The sequence below is a fragment of the Onychostruthus taczanowskii genome, unplaced genomic scaffold, assembly GCF_017590055.1.
Source record: "Onychostruthus taczanowskii isolate IOZ18803 unplaced genomic scaffold, ASM1759005v1 scaffold1, whole genome shotgun sequence".
NCBI lineage: Eukaryota > Metazoa > Chordata > Aves > Passeriformes > Passeridae > Onychostruthus > Onychostruthus taczanowskii.
In genome coordinates, this window is record NW_024496525.1 from 23,712,682 (window position 1) to 23,727,527 (window position 14,846).

The 14,846-nt window shown below is 36.8% G+C and overlaps 1 protein-coding gene across 3 annotated transcripts in view; it reads left to right on the forward strand.

Annotated features, from left to right (window-relative positions):
* TTC8 (tetratricopeptide repeat domain 8) overlaps nucleotides 1-14,316 on the forward strand; it is a 41,942-nt gene extending 27,626 nt beyond the window's left edge. The window contains exons 8-14 of one of the 3 annotated variants that reach the window (XM_041395857.1): nucleotides 1,161-1,248; nucleotides 4,585-4,695; nucleotides 7,240-7,379; nucleotides 8,624-8,798; nucleotides 10,072-10,194; nucleotides 11,994-12,077; nucleotides 13,716-14,315. In XM_041395857.1, coding sequence (XP_041251791.1) covers nucleotides 1,161-1,248; nucleotides 4,585-4,695; nucleotides 7,240-7,379; nucleotides 8,624-8,798; nucleotides 10,072-10,194; nucleotides 11,994-12,077; nucleotides 13,716-13,832 — 838 coding nt within the window. In that variant the 3' untranslated portion in view covers nucleotides 13,833-14,315. Of the gene's footprint in view, nucleotides 1-1,160; nucleotides 1,249-4,584; nucleotides 4,696-7,239; nucleotides 7,380-8,623; nucleotides 8,799-10,071; nucleotides 10,195-11,993; nucleotides 12,078-13,715 lie in introns of all 3 variants that reach the window. The other 2 variants (XM_041395849.1, XM_041395864.1) reach the window with 2 other exon arrangements.
* The last annotated feature ends 530 nt before the right edge of the window (nucleotides 14,317-14,846 follow it).

A 14,846-nucleotide genomic window follows, 5' to 3' on the forward strand; every position in this document is an offset into this window, starting at 1 on the left:
GCCTCACCATGGTCTTCACCAAGGGCTGCAAAGGAACTTCTGCAGCACCTCCTCCTGCTCCTTCTGCACTGACCTTGGTATCTGTAGAGTTCTTCCCACAGGTTCTTACTCCTCTCTCTGCCTGCCATTGTACTGGTTTTTCCTCCTTCTTAAATGTATTATCCCTGCATGTTACATTATTCCTATGCTGACTGGAGGCACTACCACTGTCATGGGTGGGCTCAGCCTTGGCCAGCCGTGATTCCGTCTTGGAGCCCTCTGGCATTGGCTCTGTCACACATTGGAGACATGTCAGCTTCTCATAGAAGCCATTCCTGAATCCCCCAGCTACCAAAACCTTGTCATGCATACCCAACACATGAGCTTAGAGGTCATTCATTACTTTCAGGATTTTTATGAATCATGTTATAGACACTAATGAATCCAAGCAGATACATGGACTTCCAGGATCACAAACTACCTTATGTCCCCATTGGCTGTGCTTCTTTGTTTTAGCTGGCTTGTTCTGTTTGTGTTTTACATTTCTTCAGCAGGTATATGCTCTTTGGGTGAAGGAAACAAAAAACAATTTATATATGAGAAAGTCTGTCATTTTCTGTTGTTAAAATTGCACGGTCCTCTTAATTTGTAATTATGTACCTTTTATAGATTAGTGCAAAACATTTGACTGTAATTATGCAAAATAAATGCCTTTGAGATGAAATAGACTTCTGTGATGTTCATTCACAGTGGAGATTATCTGTGTGATCTTTGCCATGGGTGAGGAAAATCTGGTCTGAAACAGTTTGGGTAGAGACATTAATTGCTCATTTTCTACTGTCTGTTTTAAGAGCAGGAGGAATTCCTGTGAATACATCATTATTCACTGTTCAGCCATTCCAGAAGGCTGCATGTATAAGAGAGGGCCAAATTTCATGGATTTATCTTTTTTATAGTTTTGAATGGTTGTTTTGCTATCTTTAAACAATGACATGTTTTTTGTTAATGTGCACACAAATATGTGGTCATAAGGTGTGCTTTCAGGCAGTTTATGTTTGGTTTAGTTTGAACTGCTTCATTATTTAATAAGCTTATTGCTTCATTATTTAATAAGCTTATAAAAAATCCTGAAAAAAACACAGTAAACAATTACTTTCTATATGTATCTGTTGTCTCTTTAGGTTGGGATTATATCGTGAAGCTGAAAAGCAATTTAAGTCAGCCCTTAAACAGCAGGACATGGTTGATACAATCTTGTACTTGGCAAAAGTAAGTCATAGATACATCACTGTGTGTAGAAGTGTGTGGTCTCCATGCCTGAGGCAGTACATGCTAATAGTTGCAGTGGAAGTCGATAGTTTATGAAATTGTTATAGAGCTCCCAGATTTCACAAACAAGATTTAAAAAAGTGTTCTATGTTACTGGATTCTTTGTTCTAAATTCCAATAAGGATTATGTAGCTAAAAAATTATTGGAGTTCCAGTATGAAGAACAATGTGGCTATATATGATCTCCTAGGAAACAAATGCAATAAATCTGTAAATAAAGAGCAAAGCTCAAAATCCTAGTTTCACAAGCAAAATCAAAACAAAGCGAGCTTAAAGGAAGCAATCAGAGACCTTGAAACAGGGAACGTTTTGTCAAAATAAAGGCATTAAAAGCTTTAAAAGAACAAGTGGTACAGATGAGTCTCAGAACTACTTGTTTACCAGGATACACATTAGATTCTAAGCATTTTCTAAGACATTCAAGAAAATGTGGCCTGTGAGAAACTAAAACTTCATCATGTCCTGGAAGGAGATGAAACCAGTTACTCTCTATCAGTTCCCTTAAGCTGGCTGTCAGAGGCCTGTCCAAAAGTCACCACTGCTAGTGGATAATTCAGATTATTCGTATGTTCTTTACATTTCCTGAGCAATTTATGTTTTGTATTTGAATGATCATCATTGCTATCTAGAGATGTGTCTCCAGTACTGTGTTTGAAGTTAATTGAAGCTTATTAATTTTCCTGTCTCTATCACAAGTCATTCTGCAAAATACACATGATCACAAAATAGTTTGTGTTGGAAGGGATGTCAAAGATAATACAATTCCAATCACTCCCCTCCCTCCCCCATGGACAGGGATTCCTTCCACTAGACCAGGTTGCTCAGAGCCCCATCCAACCTGGCCTTGAACACTGTCAGGGATGGGGTATCCACATCTTCTCTGGACAACATCTTCCAGTGCCTCACTGCCCTCATAGTGAAGAATGTCTTCTTACTGTCTAATATAAACATACCAATTTTCAGGTCAAAGCCATTCCCCCTTGTCCTGTCACTACGTGTCCCTGTAAAAAGTCCCTCTTCAGCTTTCTTGTAGGGTCCTGTCAAGTGCTGGAATGCTGCAATTAGGTGACCCCACATCCTTCTGTTCTCCAGGCTGACTCAACTCTCTCAGCCTTTCCTCCCAGGAGAGGTGTTCCATCCCTATTATCATCTTGCTGGCCCTTCTCCGGACTCACTCCATGAACTGCACAGAATTGTTCATTTGGCAGAGTAATTGGATTAACAAACAGTGATTCATTACAGGAGATTTGCATCCCCCTACATCAGTACTAGCTCAGGCAGGAGCTTCATTTGAACTTCCACCTCCCATTCTATAGAGCAGCTTGCTCAAGTATAAAACATTGCACAGCATAATTTAGTGACTGTCAGTGGACAGGCAGTAAACTAAGGCACAAAGATATGGCTCAATTTAACAGAACTGAAAAATTCAGGCTTGAGTTAAGCAGCCGTTAAAAAATAATAAGATTGCATAAAGTTCAGTGGAAATATACTGATAATAAGATACTAGTTAGTTTTGTTTATATTCATTATTGCAACAGCTATCTGGGTTTTTAATATTTTCTTGAAAGTGATCTCTCCCTTGAAATTCTAGTTTACAAAAATACGAAAGACCAAAAAAAAAAAAAGAGTCTTTAAAGCAGTCAGGACCTGCTGTGAATTTACAAAGTATTTCATGACCTAGAAGAGCTAGAAATGGGATATTTTTACAAGAGATAAGCAAGAGACCAAAAAGAGAATGGAGCTATTCTGCTTTTAGTGTATAAACCATAGTTACTCTAGCTGTAGTACTTTTAAACAGAAAGTCTCCCCAAAGCAACTGTAAGTAGATGGCAATTGCCCCACTTGTTTTTTAATTTCTTTTGCTGCTTATCTAGAGAGCAGCTCTCCTGTCTACAGAGATGTTGGATAGTGTGATATGACACTGGATGTGGGAATTACATAGTAGACTACTGTGACTGTGTGATTTTAGCATCTCAGGTGAGTGCATCTCACTTCAGATGCTAAAATTGGAAGTGAGTTTGGAGTCAGCCTCCAGATAAAGCTATAGAGCAGATTTAAGTCATTAATGGTCAGAAAACATACTTCATAAACAAGGATAAAAATATAAAATAGGGAGTTTCTGGGGGATCTAGAATCTAGGGGAGTTTCACACTGTCCATTTTTTAAATTGGATGCATCATTCATGGTTAACGATGTAATTAGGGCAGTTCTAATCTACTAAGTACCATGCTCTCCAAAACCCTTGCTCTTAATTTTCAGAAGAAGACATTATCTTTCTAGCTTAATACAGGAAATGTGAGTGACATTAGCAGAATGAGTGTAAAAAATGCCTGTATTTTAACATTTTGCCAATGACCAACTTGGAATGGCAGTCCCTTTCTTGGAAGACACTCACAGTTGTCAGCTCTTTGATAATTAAGAATGTCATTGAGTGGTCATAGGAAAGAATGCTTTGCAAATGTCTACAGCAGTATATATCCATGGGATTGCAAAAAAACAAGGTACAGTTGTAATTGTTGGCAGTCAAAAGTCCATGAAGCTTAAGGGCAAAAGCAGAAATTGGAGGTTTCTCAGGTGTTCAGCTAATACTGATATTTGTTTTACGTTTGTATCAGGATAGCAGTCACAGATTCTTTCTCTTCTTTAGTAGTATCAAATATTAGCACTGATTAATATACTATTTCTCCAACAAAATCCTTTTCCACTCAGTGGGAGATAGAGAAATCATTCTAGCCATCCAAAGCATGAGTGCAGGGTTTTTCCCTTTGCTGTAGCTGGTGTGTTTACCATACCCCACAGCTGGAGGGCTTTACAGTTGTACTCTTAGACAGCTGCTGCGGTGGTCCCTATCCATATTACTGATATAAGTAAAATAGTTTGATATTGCTGCACTATTAACCTGAAAATCCTGTTCTTTTAAGCCCAAACACAAGTTTTTGAAAATACATTAAAGAGGGAAATATTCAAGGTGATACCTTCACCTCAGTGTCAAACTATATTATATATGACAATAAATAACAAGACATTTTAAATTAGTAATATTCAAATAAATCATATGTAGGTAAATTTAATTATCTTAAGTAGCATATTTTATCTTCATTACACAGATTTATTCATTATTCACTCCATTATTTTCCCAGTATTATTCATCATCTCAGCTAATGGTTTCCTGTATAAATGGAGGTGTCATCCCTTTTATTTATCTCACTTGCTAAACAGCAGAACATGTATAAATGTCAGACATTTGACATCTATATACACTTTTTATTTGCTTAGGTGTATTTGCGCTTGGATCAGCCTGTAACAGCTCTGAACCTTTTCAAGCAAGGGTTAGAGCGATTTCCTGGAGAAGTGACTCTTCTTTGTGGAATTGCCAGAATCTACGAGGTATGCTCCCACTATGCAGTCCTTTATAGGGGCCAAATGTAGCTGCTTGAGCAAGAGGCAATAGTTGAATATAACTAAGGTCATCAAAAACCAACTGTGCTGATTTTCAGTGTCACTAATGCAAAACAGGTAACTTTCCACAAAGGTAACAAGGTAATGTCAGCGGAGCCCTGCAGGCTTATTTGTTTCAATGATTAATCACACCATTGAGATCTCATTTGCCCTTGGCATGCAGAAGCAAGTCCATATTAAGCCAAGTTGTCCAGATGTTGTCCTTGCTAGTTTCTATTTATTTCATCATACTAAAACTGCTCAAGTCACCAACCAGCAAAATTAAACAGCAAAATAGTTTCTTTGTCTGTGTTGCTTTCATTAGCACTATGTGTTGTCATTAGTCTCTTAATGCTCTGAGAACAATTAGAATGTGAAAGTTTCTTAGTTAAGAAGTAAATGTTGTATTAAGTAGGATTAGTTATAAAGTAGTTTCACTTTAGCATGGTAACCATGTATTTTATATTTTAAAATTGGCTATTTTCACATCAAACGGTGGATTTCATATTGTTTTTGCACTGAAAGTTGGTAAAGTGCTCTTCCAGAACAAATGTTAAAAACAAAGTAATGAATTTCTTTTTGTGTGTCTATGTTCACGCTTGGCATTCTATCCTGTTCTCATCATTCTCATCTAACCCCTAAGCCTTAATCCATTTTCATGTTAAATCCGTTTTGTCCTTCAGCAAGAAAAAAACCAGCTGCATAATTTTGGAGGCTTTTCTTTCTGAATTGTTGAATAGTTTTTAATATAGATGTTATTTTGCAGAACCATACATAACATTGCATAACCCTTTAAGGAATTATTAAAGAGCAGCATGTATTTGATAGGATCTAGTTTTGCACTGACACTTCAGTGAAGGATTATAGCTTCATTAACAAAGATTTGCACTGCAGCATAGGGCTGCTTTCATTATATAGACTCACAAATGGAATATATTTCAGACATGTTAATCAGAGCTTTTCTTCTCAGTCAGTAACTTTTGACAGTACAAATGTTTTTAGAGCATTTTTAATTTAAAAAAAAACTGTAATTTTTGAAGGGACTACTTTATTACTATTTCCTTGAATCACAATAAATCCTTTTTTTTTGTAGCTAAATGCACTGCTGAGGTTATATAAAGGCTTATTCTTTAGTTATGTTGGGAGCACATTGTATCTACAGCACACAGGTAGAAGTTATTCCTATACAAACACAGAAGCAAATTTGATCTCTTAGTTTATTTTTTTTCTCGTAGGGGCTAGGTCCTCAGGGCCCTGCACCCCTCAGAAACAGTGCACTGTCATTTATAGCAGTGAGTTTAGCCTAATTCATCTTCCAAGTAGCACACATCCAAGCATATATTTATATACAATACAGTTCTCTTAACTGTCATATCCTAGGTAGTACAGGTTTTGGTAAATTCACGATTCCTGTTTTCAAAGGCACATAATAGATTTTCATATGTAATTATATTGAAAATAGTTGAGACGTTGTCTGACGAAGTCAGTCTGTTCTGTGTTACCATGCTGGAAACTGACTGCACAGTTCTGGGTGTCACAAAACATTGTGCAAGAAGGGGCAAATGTCTATGGCACGTGGTGCTGCTCCAGCACTGGTCCCCCTGGTGACAAGGGTCACAAGTCCTGTCAGTGAACCTTATCCAGTGTGGCCTCCTCTCCTCACGGGGCCACAGGTCTTGCCAGGAGCCTGCTCCAGCACGGATTTGCCACAGGGTCACAGCCCACAGCAGGGTCACCTGCTCCAGCATGGAGCTTCTCCACAGGCTGCAGGTGGATCTCTGCTCCCCTGTTGATCTCCACAGGATCCAGAGGCACAGCTGCCTCACCATGGTCTTCACCACGGGCTGCAGGGGAATCTCAGCTCTGGTGCCTGGAGCACCTCCTGCCCCTCCTGCACTGACCTTGGTGCCTGCAGAGTTGTGGCTAACATATTGTCACTCCTCTCTTCCTGGCCACAATTACATCTGTGCAATAATTTTTTTTTCCTTTTAAAATATGTTGTATGTTATCACAGACATGTAACTACCTTCTCTGATGAGCTCAGCCTTGAGGCCAGCAGTGGGTCCATCCTAGAACCGGCTGGCATTGGCTCTGTTGGATGTGGAGGAAGCTCTGGAAGCTTCTCACAGAAGCCACCTCTGTAGTCCCCATTCAACTTCCAAACCCAATACAGCAGGCTGTCTCTCTTTCTAAAAAATAAAACTCAAATAAATTTCTTTTTGTAGCTGTGGCAGAGAGTTAATTTCAGGTAAAGATATTACTAATAAATCAATATGCATTCCTGTCATGGATATGTTTGCTGCTTGTGAAGATGCCAGACAGTGGTGTTGAACAGTACAACCAGAGAACTTTAAGAGCATATATAATTAATCTCAATTAGGCACTCTACAGGGCATAGATAAAGCACTCAGTAGATTAACATTTTAATGAGTTCCACATTAAAAATAGGTGATAAACAGTGGAAGTAATTGGAATTTTTGTCCAATTGTATAGGAAATGAACAATATCTCCTCGGCTGCAGAGTACTATAAAGAGGTGTTAAAACAAGACAATACTCACGTGGAAGCCATTGCATGTATTGGCAGTAACCATTTTTATTCAGACCAACCTGAGATAGCTCTGCGGTTTTACAGGTATCTGTACTTATGGAGAGGGAGAGAGGGAGGGAGGGAGGGGGAACAGAATATGTGAGAAGGTAATATAAAGGATTGATCTTTGTAATGCAGGAAAAAATTAATTAGGAGATATTGGCATGGGAGTATGAATGAGCATTTGGACAAATATTACCATAAAATCAGTGTAACAGCTTCTGTATCTTTTTATACGGTGATAAGTACATCACTACAAACTTGTAATCATTAGATGAGGGGATGTAGAAATATCAACATAGATTATCATTCAACCAATAAACAAGGAAAGTTCTTTCACAGCCTGAGGCAGTTTGAGAACAGTGGATCTTACCCTCAACTTCAAATGCATACAGAAGGCACAAGGACTTCCTCTTTAGCCCTTACTCCACCTCAGGTGACCAGGTGTTGTGACCACAAAATCCCTGACTTGGAATGCAGACTTGGCTTCCTGTGTGTTTTGCTGAAAGCAATGAAGAGATAGTTTAACACTGCTGCTTGATTTTTATTTCAGTACAGTCAGAGTGCAAAGGAGCCTGACTTTCCCTTGCCAAGAGCAGATTAAGTCAGCAAGAGCACTATCATTACACTTCTGTTGGACTTGAGCTCTTCTATGCTTTAGGTTCAGAAACTCACAGTCATGCTGCAGACAGCAGCCCTCATTTTCCCTGGTCCTCATAGCATTTCTGTTTATTCCCATAAATATGAATAAACAGAATTTTTATAATACATCTCTATTTTAAAAGACACATTAAGCAGTATCAGTGTGAATCAAAATCTGAGTTATGCTTGATGTGTAAGATTAATATACATTCACATCTAAATATACTATTACTAATTAGAGCTGTTCTGAAGGATGGGAATCAAGCAAAAAATTGAATTAAGAATTCAAAAATTGAATTAAGAATTTAAGAATTATACAAAGTAACTGCAACAAACTACAGCTTGATTGATGTCAAGGAAAGAGGGAACAAAAAGTCTGCTACATCTCTGTCTTACAGTAAAGTCAGATCATGTAACCCAGTCAAGAAGACAGAAGTTACTTATTTACACAGACTTTTGCACAGTTGTGATTCTGATAAAAATACCTTGCACTGTCCTTCATGAAATTAACAAGTGTAAGACTGTAACACTTGGTTTTTATACCATTTCAGAATAGGGGGAAAGGAGGAGAGAACTTTGTCTTTTAGAGCAAACTCCTACTTGAAATTAATTAAAAAAAACCCAACAAATGTTTTCTTTCAACCTAGACGGCTCCTGCAGATGGGTGTTTATAACTGCCAGCTCTTTAACAATCTGGGCCTCTGTTGCTTCTATGCCCAGCAATATGATATGACACTATCTTCATTTGAACGGGCACTGTTTTTGGCTGAAAATGAGGAGGAGACAGCAGATGTGTGGTACAACTTGGGACACGTGGCTGTGGTATGAAAAATATTAACCATCATTCTGAATAAGTAAAATTTATTTTAAAATGTAAAAAAATAACTGGGAAGGAGTAATTTCTCTTCTTGGAAATACAAAACCTGATAGTGTACAGGATAAAGTCCAGTACAGATGGAATGTTTACTTGCACTTCAGTGGGGAAGAAGCAGCAAGAGAAAAACTCAGTACTTTACAGAATGTGGATTTCTCCTGCTAAAAGATGCTCACTCCCTACTGTCTTTAATTTTCACATCTTTCTGAAAAAATGACGACATACACCAGCCCTTGAAGGCCTTGGCTGCAAAAGAAGATAATCTGACCAAAAAAAAAATTAATTCAAGATATTTTTCTAGGAACTATTATTTGTTTTACATGGAGAATTAGACTGAGTCTCATCATAAAAATACACATTTAACACCAAGTAACCAATACTAAAGCACTAAGTAGATCATAGTTGAGAAGGTATTTTCCTCTGTCTTAAAGGCAGCTATAGAAATATTGTGTAGTTATGTGATAAATTGTGTTAAATTTCTACACAATTTTTCTTTCAGTCTTGCCTATTTTTGCAGATGTTCTTCAAGAAGTTGTGTTGGATTTCTCTTTAGCTACCTGCCCAGAATAAGTTTGATGAATAAAGTTTTTGACATGAGTTTTCTAATATGAGTTGTCTTCAGTTGCTGATAATGATTTGAGTCAGATACACAACTGTGCCTTGTACTGCAGCTAGGATAAACACAGTAATTTATACTGCCTTAAAGATTGAAATTTGAACTGATGTGCCTGTATTTCTCAGCATTTGTCACTTTTGATGTTTAACCTGATGCTGTGCCAGTGTCAGTCTTAACACTACAGTAGTATTAGTCAGCTGCTCCATCTGAGGAGTGAATCTTTCTTAACTTAAATATGTGTAGAGACAAAGAAGCAAGATTACTTCCTCTCTGGAGAAATCTCAGTTTTTCTTACCCTGCTATAGACAGTAGCAGATAGCATAATCTTTAAATGCCACTTTAATCATCCAAAAGTTAAATTAGATTAAATGAATATCACTTGAAGCATGGAAGTTTGTGCTGGAGAGAAATTATTCTGTCTGTAGGAAGAATAAAGAAGAAATGAGAGGATCTGGGAAGAAAGCACATACGTTTCTGATTGGCGTGCTTTTATTGTAATTTGCATTCCATTGTAGTACTTATGGGTGAAAAAATACTCCAAAAACCAAAACAGATGCATGTTGTTTCCAATATTTTCACAAGTGAAAACACAGTTTTTCTTTTAGGGCATAGGAGACCTGAATCTGGCTTACCAGTGTTTCAAGCTGACATTAGTTAACAATAACGACTACGCAGAAGCTTACAACAACTTGGCTGTGCTGGAAATGCAAAAAGGTCACACTGAACAGGTCAGTGCTGAATCCAGCCTAAGGAGAATACTTCATTTAGGCATTTTGTATTTAACAAACGTCATTTCTCTGAGGTGGAGGCATTATATGAATGTCTAACTCACTGTTACAGGCAGAAAACATGGATGACTATTATACATGCTTCAGTGTAAGCTCTCTATTGTCATGCCATCTCTCATTAAACTGCTTATTCTTTGGCATATCTGAATCATCAAAGACAAGCAAGGTTTCCAATAACTTTTCAGTTGTTGAGATGTTTGTTTCTTTTTTTTAATTGATACCCAAAGCAAACCCCTGGCTTTGAAATCTTCACTTGAAAGACAGCTTTGACTGTATATTCAGTTTATAAATGCAGGTAACATACTTTTGTTGGGTGGCAGAAAAGAGCAATCAGATATCTCTTGAAAGTTGGGGCTTTTTTAGCAAGGACATTGCATTAGAATTTTGTCAGAAAGAAACAGGTTCTTGATAAACACCTTTGCATCAACGAGCTTGGTCGTTCATCTTACCTAATGTGAGTATTGTGTCAAGATATATAATTGACGTGCATGGTGGAATGAATGTCACCATTTTATATACATGCAGGGAAAATGAATGTGTGTTTTTGGACAGTTTTGGACGGAACTACTGTGAGCTTGTTTTAGACCTCATGAGAGCAAGCTATTTTGATGGATTAATGTATACATCATAAAGCTAAAATAAATTATAAATACCTTTTTTAAGAGCAGATTCTCTTAGACAGAAGTTAACTTTATTCAGATAACCCAGCAATTACCATGGAAACACTGAAATGAACCTAGAACTGGATGTTTCCAGTGACAGATAAACTTTGGGTTTTGTTTTTTTGTTTCAGTTTCATAATCAGTAAATTTTTAGACATTTAATTCCCTAGCAGAGCATACCCTCAATGGTGGAAGTTGTGGTTGTTCAATACTAGCACTGCAGAACCTTTCCATTAGTTTTTAGCTTAAAATTTTCAGTTTTCTTCTTTAATTATACATGTATCACATGTATAATTAAAAATTAGGATAATTTTGGCAATAAAAATATGTGCAGAAGAATAAAAAAGGGATTATATTTTGTTTATCTTGGATTTTATTTCACAATGTTCTTTCATAAGTACTGTTGAATGTATTTAGACTTTTCAGATGTAGGAAGTTTTAATAAGTTCCTAGCTCAGTCTTGCCACAGTTTATAGTTACTTTTGTTTTTAAATGTTTTGGAATTTTCCCCATTAAGTTCTGCATTTTTTTGAGTAAAATCTTTCACAAGTGGACTTTAATTTTGTATTGGATTTATATAATGAAACTATACACTCTGATACTTAGTTTGTTTTACCTTTTTGTGCCTCTATTCTGCTAGTGAGAAAAAAACCCCCTAATTTTATTTAAATGTTTAAATGTGAAAGCTGTCATTTATATGATAAAATGTATGGTTTCAGGGATGCTTAAGACACAGTTGTCAGAGACAACAGATAAATACAGTGGGATGTTCTTTAAATACTTTTAGTTTTATTTAATTTATGTGATGTATTGTCCTCAGGGTTTAAAATTGAATTGCTTAATTTAGTATGTCCCAATAATTTTTTTTCTGACTCAACCAAAAGTCTTTATTCATTTCAATGCTATTTGACTCTGTTATGCCTACACTATTGATGTAACCTTTTTGAAAATGGCTTTCTTAGTAATGACTTAGTAAACATAGGATGATTTCTTTTAAGGATTATGAATACTGCATTAGATTCTTGTTGCTCTCCCTCCCAGATGTCACTATATTATTTTATTCATTTCTCTGTATAGGCAAGAGCTTTGCTGCAGACTGCTTCATCTTTAGCACCTCACATGTATGAGCCCCATTTCAATGTTGCCATACTCTCAGAGAAGGTAATGCATTATCCTGTTCTTGTAATCTAGAAATTGAACCTTGGTGAGGCAGGTGATTTTTTTATTGTTATTATTAAGAATTCCAGATAGATAAGAAAAAGAATACAGAGTGCATAAACTCAAAAGAAAATGCTAAATTACGTTTTCATTTTAATACCGAGAAGTGTGTCAAAGTAGCCATTCCAATGTTTGCTTTTGTGAAAAAATGAGGCCAACTGGCTATGAAGTAACTTTGTAATTGTTCAAATGCCTGGAAGAGGAACAACTCCATCTACAGTCTTGACAGTCGTGAGCTTTTTTAGAATGTGAAGTGCATTAATATCATATTATTTACCAGTAATGATAGAAAGAATATCCTTTACTGATAATATCTTACTGATCTCAAAAGGAAAATCTGTTATTCAGCTCTACAACCTCTGAATTTTTTGTGTTACTAATCTATTTCATCCAGAGTGTCTAAGACACTGTATTAACAGTGTCCGGCATTCCTATTAATAAGAGAAACTTGTCCATATTTTTTTCTTGTATCTTCACAAGAAAAAAATTGCTCCTTTGCTTGTGCCTACACCTTCATGGTTCTGTTATGACTCTGTGTTGTGTGGGCAGCTTCACTCCTACAAATGCTGAAGTACACACATTAAGAAGAGAATAACCCATTAATTTGTAAGTGTATCCTCTCCATTGTGAAACACAAGAGGGTGTTGAATAATTGCATTTTTTACTTACTGTTTGGGGAGTAAATCCTGGTCTGTCAATGTCTTGTTATGTAAATTTTGCACAAAGGATTCTCACAGGTTATGGGAGAAGACAGCCAGCCACATCAGCCAGGTGTTGGTGCAGTGGGGTAATGCAATCCTTAAATTCAGTGTAAGGCCATGGTTTACAGAACATGACTTCTCTGGCTGGGACCTTGGCTTTTTTTCCTTCAGAGAATTCTTGCCATGCTGAAGCTCTGTGTTGAGAGATGCACAAGAAAAGAAAACCTCCTGGCTGTCTATAGCTCCTCCTTTCCCATTCAGGAGTAATCACTTTTACTAGATGTGTTCCCTAGTATTTGGGTTCTTTTTTGCTGAACCCACTTTTTGAGATGCTTTCCTTTTAATCCTTTCAAAAAATGATGTCTATTTAGGAAAAAAATTAAGTTCTCTAAGTAGGGAACAATTTCTTCTAAAAGCAACAGAGGAGCACCATTAGTTCTCCAACATCGTTGTGTATCTCTCTGAGGAAGCAGGAAATCACAGTTGGTTTTTTTTTCGTAGAGGCCTGATGGGTTGTGTTTTGCTTGTTTATACAATAGCACTTTTATGGAGTTTAAAAGCAAAACTTCTATTTTTTATTCCTCCATACTTCAAGCACTGGACATGGTGTGTACCTTGTCCATTCTCCAAGAAGTTGGGTGAAATGGACTATGTTAAGTTGATGTCTCGAAGCATCCATTAAAATGACATTTCTGTCTTTCTCATCCCTTGATGTGAGTGTGACATAATCCTGCCTCCAAATGTCCTTACACTGACTGTTCGCTCTTCGGATCAGCTGTGCTTAAAATTTGTGAGCATCAGAAATGTACTGCTCAGAATGCAAAGAGTACAAACACTGCAGTGCTTGGATTTGCAAAATCAGTTTGTGTGTTTTTTACAGGTTGGAGATCTTCAGAGAAGTTACACATCGGCTCAGAAGTCTGAAGAAGCATTTCCAGGCCATGTTGATACACAGCAGCTCATCAAACAGTTAAAGGAGCACTTTGCTATGCTCTGATGAGCAAATTTTTCATTATGTAAGAAGCTAGCCAGAGCAAATGTCCCATGCACATTTTGAGAACACCAGCTCAAAGTAGATGAACTATACTTTATGCATTCCTGTGGCAAAGCTTGCGTTACTTTGAGTAGCAAGAAAAGATTGAGTTTCAATTTCTTATGATCCTAAAAGATAACATTAATTCAAATGCAGCTAGAAAACTTTGCAGCTATGTACACAAGAGATTACAGAAAAGGGGTTTTTTCTGACTTTTGTGCGGAAAAAATTGGTTTTGAACATTCCCATGCAACGTCTGTGAAGAAACAGAGTAAAAATACTTCCTAACTGGTTTTCAAGTTGGCTTTTGTTAGTATACTTTCTAACTGAATGTTAGGTTTTAAAATTAAAATACTTAAAAAGAAATTTAAATACATATGTAAAGCAAAATTTCTTATATTCCTTGTACTGTATGAGTTAAATAAATTCAGTTTGTATGGTTTGTCTCATTTGTGCATGTAAGTTAAATTACATTCTTATTGCCATGAAAATCTGGGTTGATAGTCTTAACATTTTGAGAGACCAGTTTTGTACCACAGAACTGGTACAAAATCACATAAATGCATGTGTGCCTCTCTACCCAGGAGGGAGTTTATTCTGGATCTCAATTAGGGAAAAGGGTATTTAGAAGCTTGCAGAATTAAGAACTAATAGTTGAGAACAAGGCTTTGATGGGATGATTACCTGTGCTACCACATAAGCACTGTTGCTGAATAAATATTTGGATCAATCTAACTACAGGAATACTACTACTAATAACTAATGAAGACTTTCTGTCATACTTTGTGTTTTAGCTAAAAGGAATAAATTTGCATGCATTCCAAACCTGACCTTTTTAAAAGACCTTCAAGAAATGTGGGATGTTAAAGCAATCTGAAATGGCACATCCTGAACCAGACCTTTGAAATCTTTTCATGTTTTTCTGGTGTATTAGGGGAATGTCTTAGCTTAAGGGGCAACCCTAAGCATGCTTGTGAA